This window comes from Aythya ferina (genome assembly GCF_964211825.1).
Source record: "Aythya ferina genome assembly, chromosome: 1".
Classification (NCBI taxonomy): domain Eukaryota; kingdom Metazoa; phylum Chordata; class Aves; order Anseriformes; family Anatidae; genus Aythya; species Aythya ferina.
Window position 1 is genome coordinate 161389880 of NC_140296.1, and position 17398 is coordinate 161407277.

Here is a 17398-nt window from a genome sequence, read left to right on the forward strand (position 1 = left end):
CCATACAGTGAAATTTGATCCCAGTTCTGAAATACTTCCTATAGGATAGGTAGATGACAGCGTGGAAGTATACCATGTGAAACACAAGTGCCATAAAACAGGCTTGACTACAGATACAGGAAGATGGAGGAAAGCACTGCCATCCTAAATCTAATGTGACATTTGTTCAGCTTCCATAGAGCCCCCAAAAAGACATGGAGCCCCTTTTTCTTATGAATCAATACCATTAGGAATAGAAGCCTCTCCTTTATTTTGATGCACTGCTGCTGTGCCAAAGCTTCTTTTGCTAATAGACTTTTCTGAAGAAAAATAATCTCTCTGAAAAGAACAAGAGGAGTGAGTGGTCACAGTATACAAATAAATATATATGGACAACAACATGATAATTCTTACAGGTTAGTGGCAAGGTTTAAATAGACCTTAGGGCTTCAGTGCCCCTCAGAACTTGCTCTGCTGCACCCTCAGAGTGAGGGAACTGGCATCTGCTGGAATTCATAGTGCCTGCAAAGTCAGTGGAGAGCACCAGCCACACTGCAAGCACATCTGACTTTCTAAATGAGCTACTGCTTTTCTGCATAATTACCTGGTTATTACAGTGCTTACTTTTACAGTAAAGGTTGGGATTTACACTTTTCTGAGTCTGCATCTGAACCCATTGCTGCCACTATGCAGGACAGTGAGAAACCCATGTCTAGCAGGGGGCTAGACAGGGAGACAGCAAGTTCAAATCTGAATGCATTTCCTAGAAGAAAAAGGGCAGTCTGGGGTTCTAGCTGTTACTTCCAATCCTGTTTATGAATTTTCCTTAATTTCACTGAAAAAAGCAAAACTACTACTCACAAGTGGACTCTAAATAGATTGTTATAGTACTACAAACTCTCCAGAGTGAAGCATTTCTACCCGTATTTTGATTTTGAGCTAAAGGCTGTGCAGAACTGCCAGATGTTTATTTAGAATACAAACTAAGCTCTAGATAATTTAATTTGAGATCCACCCAGCCATTGTACCTACCAAATCAAATTAGTCAATGATGACTTAAAAGGCAGAGGATTTTTTCTTTCTTTCTGTGAATACAGAAATATAGACTAGCTGTTTGTTTTTAAAAAGGAAATACATGCATATACATAACATAAAATCCTAAAGGGCCTTTAATCCTTTCAAGACAGGATTGCACATCAATACCTTGTACTGTGCAGAACTGAGAGCATTAATCCAGCTCTTCTGAATACGCCTGAAGTATACAAAACATGGTATCTCTATGCACATACATGCACACAAAGCAGCTGAAGAAGAAATTAAGAAGCACACAGAATGGTGTCTAAGAAAGGTGCTCACACATTCCCTTGATATATTGTAGCATATGGTATAATCCAGCCCACTCTCAAAATGCTTTCACCACATCTATTTACTTTCTGACAAAAGGAATGAAGATTCTACTTTGACACCTTGACCACTTTCACATACTTATATGTACATAGAAGTACATTTATAACTGGATTACTCCACTTTCCTACAGTGACCAAAATGAAACCAGTTTCACTTTAAGGTTTTATTGCATATGTAATTATACTTGATCTTGCAAATACACAGTGAAAAGACATATTCGGCTATGCCAACTCACTAACAACTTCATACATAAATTTTGCATACAAGTTTATGAGCCTGTAAAATCTTAAAAATTCATCTTGGCTTTTTACTTTTGCAAACAAATCTCCTAATTCTGTTTTATACTACTTTTTAATAGCTATCTGAAGACTGTAGCTGGTAATTTTACTGTTCCATTACGTACTGGAATCGACTTCACTTAGAGAATCTGAACAATTTCCCATACTGGTAGTTGCTATTAATTCTAAATGGAATCAAACTGCACACTTCAAAATATGTGTTGGTATACCACCTACTATCAGATCCATAAGTCGGTTCCTTACGTAAGGCTTATGAAGCCTTGTTAAGCATTTCCTTTTGAGTGAATCACTTTGGCAACAGCATGCATGAGATGAAATAAAAAGGCAAAGTTCACTTTTGACCTGGTAGTTTTGAAGCCAATTTTGAAAATGCAGTCTGCCTTGTAACAAATATTTACTAACTTCTCACAGTCCAAAAGGCTTAAAAATGTTTCACTGACATAATTTAATACATCTTGGAATATGATAGCATCTGTAATCCCTGTGGTACAAAACTGTTTACTTCTCTACAATTAGTGGATGCCTCCAAGCTACATCATTAATATGAACATTGCACTGGGGATGCACCTGCAACTCATCTACTTGGGAACGAGATCTCCTTGTTTTTTCAATATCTGTACACACTCATCTGCTGCTGACAGGGCATTGCAGCCCTCCTGCATCTTGGATTCTTGTCAGCCAGAGAGTTCAAGAATGTACAGTCCTCTGAAGAATATGGGTTAGCATGATGTAGACATGCATAAGGACTAAATGTCTTTAAGACCTTCCATCTCTTATTTTTTCCTTTTGAGTAATATCCATGTGCCTGTTTCACTGTAGGCCCTCACTGCGCCCAAAGCAGTGGTGACACAAGAGATAGAGAGCTACAAGTCCCACTTGGGAGCACAGAGATCAGAGAATCTGTTCATTCTCAAATGCGGTATTGGATCCTGATGTGGTGTTTTACTGACTAGTTTTAGTGGGAATTGAGAAGCAGAAAGGGATTAGCAGAAACAAGAAGAAGGAGTTCATTTACATCAACTTCTCCTTTATGGAGGAAGGAGTAAGGAAGGAATGCCCTAGACCCTATTTCACTTTTATCAGAGTCACCTCTTCACTGCTTCATCTTCCTCTCCAGAGATAAGGGAAGCAGATTTTGTGACAATTCCAACTTTGACATTTTGGTCTTAAGTCAGCACATGCTTTTTGAATAGAATCTCATTGCTGGTTCCCCATAACTTTGACTTGAAATTTAAGAACCTCTTTTCTAATAATGAAAACTTCTAAGAAAATTATGCAATGTTTGGGAAGGTGGCAGGATCCAAGAACAGAATTTCAGCTCTCTCTTGGGAAGGGGCTGATTGATTCAGATTGTGCAATTTGATGTATGCAACATGAGTGATTTAACATCACATAAAGGAAAGAGTCTACTCTGCTGCACTTGCGCTGGTAAGCACAAAACCATTCCCTTTCTACGAGGTCAAGGAATTCAGATGTGTAAATGCCAGATGGAGTCTACTGTAGAAAACAAGTCTCTTCCCAGCTGCAATTAAACTTTATTCCTTTTCTTTATTTTGATGTAAACACATTTTATTCTCTTCTTGTTCCTATGGTGATCTGAAGTGAAGGCAGTAATCTGACTGAAAACACAACTTATAATATTTCCCATTCCATGCTGAGAAAGATGAAAGCTCCTAACTTCTTGAAGACATCTCTCAAATATAATTAATAAATCTCTCCTGGTCAGGACAGCAAGATTTAATCTCCAAAAAGCAAAGGTCAGTTTACAGCAGGTGAGGAAGGGAGATAAGGAGACAGTACTGTCGACTGCAAAGGGAGTTTGTGAGAGAAAATAGCTGGAAACAAATAGGAAATCATAAAATATAAATCCATCGTTGGAGCACAAATATGTGACTGGAAAAATAAAGTATAATTCCTCTAATAGGCACAGTTCTTGCCAAATATCCATAATTTTGAACGGCTACAAGAATTTGCAATTTGGGTGGGAACAAAAAACATATATAACCCTACCACTGTGAAGAACTCAATCTAATATATCTGCATGATTTTCCCCAAACAAACCCTTCATCTGCCCTGCTGGAGCATACAGCTGTACAATGATGAGAAGTACAGTGGATGACCAAGAAGAGTTATTAAGACAGCTATGAACATGCCTCCTTTTTTTTTTCTCTCTTTCTCTCTTTATTTCTCTCTCCCTTCCTTCCTTTTTTTTTTTTTTTTTTTTTTTTTTTTTCCTTAGACATTATAGAAGATTTAGGATCTCCCTTCTCTCTTAAACTATAAGTCTATATAAGAAGAATAGGCTGCTGTAAGCCTGTCTGTGGAGAGAAGTGAGGGATATCCTCATTACAGTTCTTTTGAAGAATCCAAACCATAAATAGCAATAACTGAAAGTTCAGGAAGCCTCTACAGTTACCAGGGAGGGACTAGCAGTCAGCAAGTTGTCATTTTTGTTGCTTTTCTGTATATATGAATGATTAAGGAAGATCAAGATTATTTTTTCCCACTGATAGGCTTTCATCCTCGTGTGCACTTGCTGACAGGAAAATGTCCAGTGAATACCAACACTATTTTGAACAGCATTAGGTTGAAGAAGAAGCAAAAATCACATTGACGGAAATACTAGTTACCTAATTTTCATACTTTCTGCTTAAAAACATTATCTAGCAGACTCCAGAAAGATTAAAAATTTGCTGGAATGGACCCCAACATGATACAAAGTTACATATAATGTATTTCACCCTCAGCCTGTTTCAGACTACAGCACGAAGTTCAACATGTATATTTGAAATACAGAAGTAGTAAAATAAAATAAACACTAAAATTAAATGGTGCTCTATCACATTAGTATAGCCTTGTGTACAACTTTACTTATTAACAAGAATGTACGTAAATGTCGTGGTTCCGCTCGAGTGGGCAGCCGAGCTCCACCACAGCCGCTCTCTCACTCCCCCTCCTCAAAGAGGAATGGGGAGAAAATATGTGAAAAGGGCTCAAGGGTTGAGATAAGGACGAGAAAATCACGCAATAATTATTGTAACGGGCAAAACAGACTCGGCATAAGGAGATAGTAAGATTTATTGCCTATTACTAACAAGCGAGAGAAGTGAGAAAACAAAGGAAAAAGCAAACCAAAAGCACCTTCCCCCCCATCCACCCTCTTCCACCTCCTCCCCCCGAGCGGCGCAGGGGAACGGGGGAATGGGGGTTATGGTCAGTCTACAGCACTTCTTCTCTGCCGCTCCTTCTCAGTCACTCTCATCCCCTGTGCTGTGGGGTCCCACCCACGGGTTGCAGTCCTTGATGAACTGATCCAGCGTGGGCTTCCCGCAGGCAGCAGCTCTTCCAGAACTGCTCCAGATATGGGTCCGTACCACGGGGTCCATCCCTCAGGAGAAAACTGCTCCAACCTGGCTCCCCTATGGGCAGCAGCTCCTGCCAGATCACCTGCTCCTGCGTGGTCTCCTCTCCACGGGCTACAGGTCCGGCCTGGAATCTGCTCCGGCAGGGGTCTTCCACAGGCGGCAGCCTCCGTCGGTGCCTGGCCACCTGCTCCACCGTGGTCTCCTCCACGGGCTGCAGCGTGGAACCCTGCTCCACCGTGGTACTTCATGGGCTGCAGGGGGACATCCTGCTTCACCATGGTCCTCACCACAGGCCGCAGGGGACTTCTGCTCCGGCGCCTGGAGCACCTCTCCCCCTCCCTCTACACTGACCTTGGCACCTGCAAGGCTGTTCTCTCACTCCTGGCTGCTGTCTGGCACAGCGTTTTTTCCCTGTCTTAAATATGCTCTCACAGAGGCGCAAAACAACATCGCTTATTGGCTCAGATCTGGAAAACAATGGGGCCCTTCCCAAACATGGGGCAGCTTCTAGATCTTTCTCACAGAAACCACCCCTATGGCTCCTTGCTACCAAAACCTTGCCACGTAAACCCACTACAGTAAGAGAATGCACAAGTGGACAAAATTCAGTACCTGAGAAGCAGTCAGATTACGTATCTAACTTTTAACCTCTTCTTAGTAAGTGAAATGTCCTTTTCAGTACATTTAAAGTAAAATGTAATTATAAAATAATCCATATTTTCAACAACAACATCACATCAATACTTCAGCATGGTTTAGGACAACCTGAATGCCCAGTTCAGAGACACTGACAACGGGGGGAGAAATTTTGGAAAAAGATACATTTTTCTCACTGGTAAACTTACTCTAAGATAATAATTTGTTCTCATTAAGTCAATTTTTTTTTTTTTTTTTTTTTTTTGCTTCTGACTTGAATATGATAAAAAGGACTACCTTGAAAGGATAGATAAAATCTTGATTAAGAACTGTTTCACTCAAATCTCTTTGCAACAAATATAAAATAAAAAAGTTCCTTAAACTGCAAAATAAACATTCTCACAGCATAATGGTTTCAAAATAGAATATAAAAAAAAATATATATATAAGCAATACTACAATAGTGTTTATATAAGTGCCCTGTATGGTGCTACAGACTGTTTGTATAACTCCATTATTTTTATGGAAAAATTATAATTTATATTACATTTGTTTTCAAACAGTTTTTCAGGTGTGCAATTTAAATTTGCCAAGTTTAGAGCATATTTCCAAAAAACAAAAATCTTAAAAATGCTATAAATTATTAACTGTGGCTTTTTTGATGTTTAGCTTCCTAGTTCAGTCAAATAACTTACTGAAGATGTCATATGCTACTATGGTGTCAAATTCCATCCTAAGATCTGTATAAGGATATTCCTTAAAAACTGAAGCGCTACATTAGACAGTTTGAAAACTAAATCGAAAGATGGTACACTTGCAGCCTCAGTTAATCTCACCAGAACACGTGTATGTGACTGCAGAACCTCTCTCTGTTGAGTTGCTGTTTTTTTTTAAAGAGGAGTTTAAGCCCAGGTAAGGAATGATTAGCATGTAATTAGCCATGGATCTTCAAGCAATCCAGTAAGCATGAATTACTGTCAGCCCTTAGCTTAAACAGCTTGTGCAGAAGTCTATGTACTGTAGATACGTAACCAATACTAAATGGTTGTCTGATTGCATGAATTTTACATGTCTTCTAGCTTTATAAATGATCCACATGCTACATCTAGTGTTCAGAGGCATCTTGTCTAAAAGATTTATGATCCATAAAATTAAGTCTTTCACTCTCTCATCTATACATTTTTACATCTTCAGTAGGTCATGAAACAATTATATTCTTCATTATTTCATCATGCCAGACCATGATATGCTTGCCATCTCTATAACCAGGAGTGTTTTTACTCCACTACAATTGGGAATGTATCAGGTAGCTGGCCTGGTGTTGTTCTGAGTTTCTGGCAGCAGTATATTTGTTGTAGATAGAATGACCCTCATAATAATTTTCTACAAACCAGCATCAGCCCAAAGAGCTGCAGTATAATATATTCTTACCAAATGAGTGGAAGCCTAACTGCTTTTCCACTAACAGATAAACTTGAATTGGTATTCTTTTCATCCTTTGGTCATTAAATGGGTAAATAATTCATAACTCACAATACATGGGAATACTCATGAGAGTAAAGGCACACGCATGATAATGTGATTTTAGATATCACATACATAAAAAACAATGACCTTGGTAACATTAACATATTTACTAGTACATGTTTTATATAGTAAATTCAATCTCTATTATTATATATAATCATTGTATATGTTATAGATCAATTCTCTTTATGAAAAGAAACCAATATAGTGCATTTAAGTGTGTGAAAAGTACTTTGAAGCAGTCTCAAAGATTCAAGAGGAAACAAAGGATATACATTTGCTTTTCCGAGACAAAATGCAAAATAAAGTCTACCTTCAAATTTTGGTGTTAAGTTAAAAGGCAGAGTGGGCCTCTTACTGAATGCCAACGTAAATGTAAGGGAGCCAGAAACAAATACGTAACAAAACATTATAAAATCAAAAAAGCTTTAGTACAAGTAATTATCAGCTATTATTATTTAATATAATAAAAATTACAGAAGCAAGTTAATTTACTAACTTACCCTCATCTTTGCACATGCGTCCTGTGTTGACTCTGTGCCTCTTAACTCTTTTACCAGCATAGAACCTAAATACTAAAATAAAAATCCATTAAACTTAACATAGCTAATATTTCAGAACAAAAAACATTTTCAGAAATGCACTAAAAATGCCTCAGAAATCACAGTTCTACCAGACAATTTAATATTGCATGGTTTTAGAGTTTATCCACCCTGCCATTCTCTGATAGATCATTTAAAATGATGTTAATCATACAATGAAACAGGAATGCACAGCAAGTGTATTAAATCAGATGGAGCCCTTTGAAACAGCATGTGAAAGTGTTCTAGCTTATAACCTTAGTCACTCAAGCAACAATCACATACTACAGATTCCATCTGAAAAATACCATTTGATTAAAAAATGGAGAGTTTGCTTTTTTTAGTTGCCATCTGTCAAACTTGTATTGCTATGTGTACAATCACGTGGACACGAAGGGCAGCAGAGTTGCTAACCTCTCTGTACTCAATCTGTAACTACTTTATGTGTAAACAGCAATCAGAGCCTGATGTCAGCAAACAGAACACAGATCTGAGCTGCAAACTAGCTTAAACCATTATTTCTTCCTAAGAAAAGACTGACCCTGAACTATTATTTCAAGGCTGTTATTGGAACTGAACAGGGTGGCAGTGAGTGCTGGGTCCTGGCTCAGCTCAGTGAAAGCCACCGTCCTCCACAATCAGCTTCCTCACCTCTGAGGGCATGCACATCCTACCTGCCTCTTCCTCACCTTGCTGATGGGGGCACTTTGAGCCCTCCCTTCTGCACCCTAACAGCAGGCTCTACTCCTCTGGATATGTAGATCTGGGGACTCAATACTTTCTCAACAAAGTGTGATTTGCACTGGTTCCCCAGGGATGAAGTTGGCTACATCCTCACTGCTGTTCTTGCCTGTTAGAGAGAGGTCTTGTTACTGTCAACAGAGTTGTGCAAGGGCCATAGGCTGCATTTCACCTCTATACACTAGAGGTGTGCAGATTTGTTGATATGCATGTTTTGTACAGTTCTGTGCACATGGATGTTTCTGTATTTCTATATAGTGTCACATGCAGGTTTGGCTTAATCAAGGAAAGAGAAAGAGGACAGCAGACTGCCCCTTATCTTCTCCTTCCCAGGCACAGAAATGTCTCTTTGCATTCCCACTACACTTTAATGTCATGGCTTCTCTTAAGTCTTCCATCCTAAGTAAGCAACTAAGTAAGTTGAAGAGAAGTCATACCACTGGTGAGAACAGGCTAGGTGAGCTCCAGGAGGAGACCCAGCACCGTAGACAGGAGCCTCTTCCCAGAGGATACTGCAGCCCACCACTGCTGCCTGGCCCATTTCATTCTACCACATTGACTTCCCTTGGGAATACTCTAAGATGGTTTAAGTTAAAAGGCAGTAAGGCACATGGTTTATTGATGAGACTTGGTAGGTCAGGTTGATGGTTGGACTTGATGATCTTTTGATCTTGACTTGAAGGTCTTTACTACTCTAAATGCTCCTGACTCTATAACCTAACCAAACCAGAGAGTGAACCAGCTTCACCTCAAACAAGAACTGATCAAAATATAACTTCATTTACAGATGAATGTGAACTGCAAACAGAGCAGAAAGTGTACTGGTTCAACTCTCTGGTCTGTTGACCTAGACTGAGAAGTTTTCTTTAGAGCCTTCAGTTCACATTGTGTGCCACAGGAGTCTCTGACCTGCAAGAAAATGCATAAATATTTCAATGTAGACAGTAGCCAAGATGGTGATTAGCGAGCAACACTTTACAGAACATCATAAACGAAAGGGTGAACAACACCACTGCTATCAGATAAGTGCAGGCAGAGAGGAACTAATGAAGGGCATTCCTACAGGACCACAGATGTGAAAGATTTGTAGGTCTAGCAGATGTGATTCCAGCCGGGGGCATGATGGTGACATGAACAGGGCTTTGGGCATTAATTTGATGGGATGGCTTGATATCACCCTTATAGACAAACAACTGATTTAGAACAAGTTCAGAAATTAGAAAATTAAATAAAAGCCTGTGGAGTTGAATTGTTTCTTTCTGTAAGTCCTTTGCTGTCTGACCTTTGGAATTCTTAGCCTTCTCTGAGAAGGATGCAATTTAGTTCTTCAATTTTATTTATTTATTTATCAAATGCGCTATGGCAAAACGATTTGGGATTGCTTGAAAAGCTTGAAAGCTACCAGTTGGGCAGGCATCATGGAAAAAACAAAACAACAAAACAAAAAACAAACAAACAAACAAACAACAAACACACAAAAAAACACACTAAACTGCTTTTGAGCTCCCAGCAGAAGAGGAAGGAAGAGAAGATCTGGGCAGCTCTGATACCACGTGCACAGTGGCAAAAAGACTCGGCTGCAGGCATTCAAAAATGCTTCCCAGATTGGACTGAAGAACTGACAAACAAATTACAAAGCTACTGCCCAGGTAGATGTCAGAAGACTCTGAAATTCTTTGAGAGAATTTTGATTTCCTTTGACTTGCTTTGCTTTCAGAAACGTTCCTTCTCAAAGACCCAGAACATGTGGGAGCAAAGTAGAGGATATCAGTTCAACTGAGTGAAGTGAGATACAATAAAAGGTACCTTTCGTAACTTCCAAGCCAGTGTTATACTCTATAAAGTCGAGGTCGTTACAGCTCAGGAAGCTAAGACAGTTCATTGATGCATGGTCCTTAGGGAAGAAAGATGTCTCCTTCACCACTGCTAACTTTGATATTTTGATAGCCCCTTTTTCCTGTTAATCCCAACTTAATCACTTCAATGATCAATATGCCTATCAATCTAGTGCTAAGATTACATCCAATTATGAATTTATTGCTGGATCAAGGAATGAGTTAAGAGGCCCTCTTCAGATAAACCCATTCACTATACCAAAAATATTAAGAAAACTTGAAGTCATTAAGCTGCCTAATGAATTTGAGGTGCTGCACAGGAAGAGAGAAGGCCCAAGAACAGGTGAGGTGGATTTTGACTGTGTCTTGCTGAGGAAGTTGGGAGGTTCCTGTTACTGACCAGCGACATTACTCCATTTGTGGTATTTTCTATAGCATGAAGGTCTTATGGAAGATACAGATGCATTTTAGTGAGCCAGGCCTGTAACAACCCTTCTGCCCCTCCTCAGTGGGATCCAGGCTCTCACCTGTATTATTTAGTTCCTTATTTATAGCTTTCTGAATTATGTTTTAAATCAGGTTCAGTTCTCCACAAAAATACCCTAGTGCTTGGTGAACAGAGCGTTATCCTAAAAAGCACTCCCCTCAGGTGAAGAGGATCTAAAACCCATATCCTGGACAAGTGGTTAACCTCCAGCTATGCTAAAGGCACAAAAAATATTTAGCCCCTTTCCTTTTAAAAATATCAGTCTTGCTTTATTAGGTGCCCTCTTCTAAAGAGGATGCAGCTGTGTGGATCCCAAGTAGATGGAAGCATCGTCAGCAGCTTTACCAGTGCTTTCCAGTAAAGCCAAAGGGGAAACATAACGGTTTAAATAGGTAGGCTGAGGCACCTCTTGAGATCTGCAGAAGAATGAGCTGCCCTCCATTGACACAGCAAACTCAAGGCTTCAGAAACATGTTTTTCATTTAAAAGTCTCCCAATATTTTTTTTTTTTTTTTTTTTTTTTATACTTCAGGAGACCTTCCTCTCCTTCACAAGCATGCATAACAGCCAAAGAACACCAATCATCCTTAGCTGTAGAAAGAAGCTCCATTTCTCCAGAAATGGAAGTGGGAATGAGTTACAGCTACTGGGAGGTAAAAATAAATACTCCCTGCCCTGAAGGAACTGACTGCTACTGGTACTTTAAGTCATCATCAATTTAGGGGAGGTTTGAATGTGCCCTCATCTCACAGTAAATGCTGCCTCAGACCACGGCCTCCAATTTCCCCAACTTCAATTCCCCAAAATACGTGTAAAAAATTCAGGCAAGGCAATACTCACTTTAGATAATGTGCACTAAACATTATGGTATGCATAAGGATCTCAATATTATGTTGTTTTATTATTTGTCCCATAAACACCAGACAGGCATTTTTGAAGGAGCGTTTTCTCTCACTGTCATTTCTACAACACTTAGCTACTTATTCATAGTGTCATTTCCCTAACACTATTGCTACATGGGCTGCAATATATCAGAAAATTCATAGCAAAAATTACTGTGCATGCTTGTTTCTCATTTATTATAATTACAGTATTGCAGAGGAAGTGGTTTGTTTCATTAAAAGTGATTGACAAAATATTATAAATTGAAAAAAGGTTATCAAAATCTAACATTAATAAATTTACTCCAAATCAAACCACTAAATTTATAAACACTTACAAATGCTTTATAATCGCAAGATTGGAAGATGAGTTTCTCTGGATGATGTTGCCAGTATTGTACAGGTGTTGATGCTGTGGCTTCATTTGGAGGTCGCAAGGTAATTGAAGGCTCTCCCCAGTCTCCTGTCTGAAAATCAGATGCTCAAGATATAAAAAAGTTGCAGAAATTCACTATAAAGTAGCCTTCCATTGTTGTGATCAATTAACACTGACATATTTTCTACATATAAAGCCATGTAGAAGTTGTACTCACTTATTTTAGTTACAGCATTTTTCATGACTTAATTTATAATCCAAACTCATCTGCTGTAGTGTTTAATGATGCTTTAATTAAATCTATTTACCTTTAGAATAAAATCATTATGCACCAGAAATCTTCCTTAAAAATAACTGTTTACAATATATGTATGAGGATGAGAGCACTTGAAAAAAATCATGAGATGCACAAAAGTGCCATTCACAAATTCTGCTATGTGTTTTACAAGCTTTTTTAAACAGCTAATAAGTCTTCCATTATCCAGCATATACAACTGATAACTAACTTTCCTAAATGGCCAAATAACTGAGACTTTGCTTTTATCTGAAGACATATTATACATTCTTCGAACATATGAGACATTCTTTAATCTCTTTATGAATATTTACTTTGACCACTTTCTCTTGATGTCTCATTGTAGAATTACTAATACTGCCCTTCCATGTGCATCATTCTCACTGATAAATGATTGTCTTCCTAGAGCTTTCATCTCCCCTCTTTCCTCAAGGAACAAGGGCAGGACAGTAGCTTGTTGCCAAACCCATTCACAGGGCACTCTTCTCCCTTTCAACAAGAGCCAACACAGACATCTGTACAGGAATCCCCACGGCACAGCAATTCTGGTATGGGTCTCATCTGACACCTCATATTTTGGACATGGCTTTACTGGACCTGCACTGACATCTGGGCCCTCTGAACCCTTTGAGTCTCCCTCCACCTGGCGTCTTTCTCCTCTTCCCAACCTCTCTTTCCTCAGACACCGATCCCACTCATCCCTTAGCCTATCCAGTCTGGTCTCTCTGAATTCTGCTCCCCTTCTTTCTCTGACAGATCTCTCCTTCTTGATCCTTCTTCCTCCCTTAGTTGTTCTTTCTCAAACTATTTCATCCTCTTCTATGAGTCTTTCAATTTGGACTATGCTACCACTTTCTTTACCTGCACATATCTTGTAAATTTTCTGTGTATGTAATATTGCTAAAATGTGTGTTGAAACTAGCAAGGAATCACCATTTCACACAAAATATGGCTAGAAGTTAAGACTTTTAAAATAAGAAGTAGTTAAGCATCAAAAACACATGAAAACAATTCGTATTGAAGACATTCAAGTGTCTGGCAAACTATCACATCCTACTAATTAAATCAGGACAGAGTAAACAAAACAAGTACATCATTTTCATGTGTCACAAAATAATGAAATGACACACATTTGCACAACTCTGCAATGAAAAGCAAGAGATAAATCTGGAAACAGCAACATTACCCTGCCAATATGGTAACTTCAAGCAAGTGAACATCATAAAACAAGTCGAACCTACTTTATGTTGACACTATTAGTACATCTACAAATTATACAGCATTGTAATTTCAGTTTTGCCTACTTAAGTTTTTTATATGCTATGGGATCTAACTTGAACCTCAAATTTTGAAAGGGAAACATCAGCAGTTGCTCAAGTTTTTAGCATTCTTTATCCACGGAAATTAATCCTTCTGACCGCTAATTTATAAAACCCTTCGTCATATTTAATCTGCAGTGAGAATTTGATTTCTTTAAGAAGCAGTTTTTCTTATAAATTATGGTTTCAATCATATTACAAAGAGTAAGAATCTGTATCCTTATTAATACCATTTGTATTTGACTACAAAAGAAGATGGACTGCATCCCTCACAAATTTCCACAGCATGCTCAGCTGTCTATTATGAAATGTTCAAGGCTGTAACTAACAGAACACCTGAAACAGTCCCTTCTTCTAACAAAGATATACTCCTGCATGTTCTCTGTAAGGAAAGAGATCTCAGGAGATATATCCTAACCATTTAGCAAAAGGTTATTACGATGGAACAGGAATAAATTCAGAATACAGCAGCTATAAAAGTACATCCTTTGACCATCTGTTTTTCCACCGAAGAAGCCCAGGGATGGCAGTCAGGGAGGAGCAGTATTTCTACATAATAAGTGACATTGGGTAGTGCTCCAAACCCTTTTGTTGCACTGGTGTTGAATATAGAAAATGGATGCTAATGGCAAATTAAGAAGGGTACTTAAGGACTAAAATGAATACAACATTTTACAGATTTAATATCTTTCATGCAAAAGGGAGTCAATGCATGGAGAACTGCATCCCTTCTGTCTGTAAATGAAGAGCGGTGACAAGAGAAACAGTGATTACCTTTCATATTGGTTCAATTTTATAAAGGAGCTAGGAAGCAATAATAATAAGGAAATCAGAAATAATCTTCAATCAGGCTAATAAAAGTAGTGTATAAGAAACTTAGAGAGGGACTGTGAGGAGACCGTTGATTTATATCCATCATTTACTCTATAAATACGTACAGTCATCCAAGTATCTCCTCCTTTTAAATTAGACAAAACAGAAGTGATAAGGTTGCTATACATGTCTCTAGGATGATCTAAATACACAATATCACTGAGATTAAGGGAAGGTAGAGAGGTGGGATTTCTGCAGTTCCTGACAGACAACTGCAGCTGAAGACCTTTCATGTACTCTGATGTTTCTTGCAGAGGGAGCAGATACTAAAAAAAGCAGCATAAAATTAAACATCATAGGTAATATATTATTATGATAGATGAAGGAGAAGAAGAGTTATACATAGTCATAAAAAACCTTTTTGTAACTGTATAATAAGTGCTTTTAATTCAGTTTTCTGGTCTCATTTCCTTTTATTCATTTCTTACCAAACTCCTTAGATTTTTAGACCATACTAGGGCTACTTTTCAGTATCTACTCAGACTGAGTTACAACAAGGTACTCTCCAAAGACCAGATCCATGAGTATGTTTAAAAATATAAAAATAAAAATAAAAATTAGATGGGGAATTATTTTTTTTAATTGAAGGAGAAGAAAGCATTTAAGCTGCATTAAGGCAGCTAAAATATTTTCATAAATTTGGGCTTGAAAACCTCTCCAGGAAGGAGAAGTTCTTCAGCTGACTCACACCAGTCAGATTCTAAAATTCTGAGATTTAGGATGATTATGATTGTGTCATGATGGCAATTAACTACAGTTTAAACACAAAGGTGCAGAAACAGCTTTGACCTAGAGAAGAGTTGGGATGACAGTTAAGTCTGGGGTAGAAAAATATGAATTGTAAATCTGAGGAATTGGTGTGGAACAACTCTGTGTTGATGTATGGAGATTCAGGTCTTTAATAAGCACCTGGAACACTTTCAAGCACTATAGAAATGTTCAGAAATTGTTGTACCAGACCAACTATAATATTTGATTTAGTTTTTAAAAATACATAACGTTAGATAAGAACTTTCTTGTTTGAATATTTAATTTGCAATATATATTTGCAAGAAATAATCAAACATTTAAGCTTATGTATTTTTTATGAGACTATATACGTATGGAGATTTTAATCTATCTGATGAAGTAGAAAGGGAAGAGAGAATTTATTCCTCATCTCACTTTGCATCTCATCAGGCAGCTGTGCAACTTCTCACGTGGTTTTTACTGTGCTGCCTGTGGTCTGGTGTTCCATGTTTCTAGCCAGCATCTTTCCTCTCACTGGCCTTAGTCACCTTGACAAAAAAGATTTTTTGTTCCACATTTGCAGATAAATAATTTACATACCAAAACCATCTCAAGTAAGGTGCCAAAATGGATGAGATTCAGTGCTTTTACAGTGACAATTTTTAACCATAAAGGTCATAGCCTTAAAGACCAATTTCTCATGCCTTTGAGGTGCTTCACAGGCCTGAAAACAGGCAGATGTGCACTTCTCAGGACTCATATACTTGATGTCAAATAAATTGCTGAAGCAGATTACTGCTATTAGGTAATTTCTACAGTTGTAGCACAGGTTATTCTAATTCATCCAATTCTGTGAGAACCGTATTTGACTCATATTAAAGGCACCTGGATGCAGTAGTAGTTACAGGTAAGAAGTCATCTGACTACAACTTCTATAAAATCTAACATCTGCCTCATCTTTTTATTAAAATGTCAAGTCAAAAAAACTCCATGCTATAGAAAAAAATTAGGCCCAGTTTTGATTGGCATGAATGTATTCATTTTTAACAAGGCCTACATCTTATAACTCTTCACCTGTTAAAGCCTCATGCCTAGTTATGGTAACGTGCATTAGTTGCCATGACAACAATAAATTGGAGCACACAGATATACTGCTTTTCACTGAAAAATTAATAATTTTCTCCCTGTAAGAATTTTAAATGCTCTGCAGGCCAGTCAAATCCTAATTATTTCCTTATTATTAGTTCCTAATCTATCTATCTAGATATATTTGAAATAATAGAGATGGGTGTGTGGTGTACCTACCTTTTAAAAGACTCTAAAGGCTGGTAGCCAAAATGGCCCCTCTCTGCCAGAAATAGTGCAAGAAGGCAGTTAAATGATAGAAACCAGGAGACGTTTACAGACCCTTTGAACAACTGTGCTTGGTGAAGTTCAAACCCCTGACTTGTTCTCACCACACTGCAATACAGATAACTGGTTTTGCTCTTACTTGTACAGCCCATGTGGCTTTGTCACAGAAGTTATGAAAATTCAGAGCACTACCAATGCTAGCTAATTCCCCAAAAGTGCCTTACTGCCTTTGCAAACACATCACGTTCCTTGGCTAGGTGAAGCCTATAGATTAAGACAGAAAGGGCAGCAACAACACAGTGTGGGGGTGAAACTGTGCAAACTGTGCTGTTTACACTGTTTCGTGCTTTGAAGAAGTGAGCAAACAAAAACACCAGGAACAGAAATCAAAGCTCCCACCGAGCGAGACTGCTGCTGGCAATCCCCTCGCATCCTGTATGCGCATCATAAAGCCAACATACGCGAACCACATGGCACGATACATGGATGCGCACACACATAGTCCCGAAAGAGGGAGGACAAGTTACAAACTTTTTTTTTTTTTGCTGATTTCAACAACATGACACCCGTAGATAACAGCATGGCGACAGACTGTACATCCATAGAGTGACAACATAGCCATTTATCACTGTATCTTACATTATGAACCTGATGAATCGATGAGAAAGGATATCCTGCATTCTGGTTGGTCCAGATCTCACAGACAGAGGACTGC

At 38.4% G+C, this 17398-nt stretch overlaps 1 protein-coding gene across 6 annotated transcripts in view; it reads right to left on the reverse strand.

The window, feature by feature from the left end:
* The window catches only part of ANKS1B (ankyrin repeat and sterile alpha motif domain containing 1B), a 435613-nt gene that overhangs the window by 18308 nt on the left and 399907 nt on the right, over positions 1-17398 (reverse strand). For 4 of the 6 annotated variants that reach the window (XM_084506033.1, XM_084506031.1, XM_084506036.1 and 1 more), the window contains 3 exons: positions 17323-17397; positions 12077-12205; positions 7717-7788 (listed from right to left, as the gene is read on the reverse strand). In XM_084506033.1, coding sequence (XP_084362159.1) covers positions 7717-7788; positions 12077-12205; positions 17323-17397 — 276 coding nt within the window. The remainder of the gene's footprint in view (positions 1-7716; positions 7789-12076; positions 12206-17322; position 17398) is intronic. The other 2 variants (XM_084506032.1, XM_084506034.1) reach the window with 2 other exon arrangements.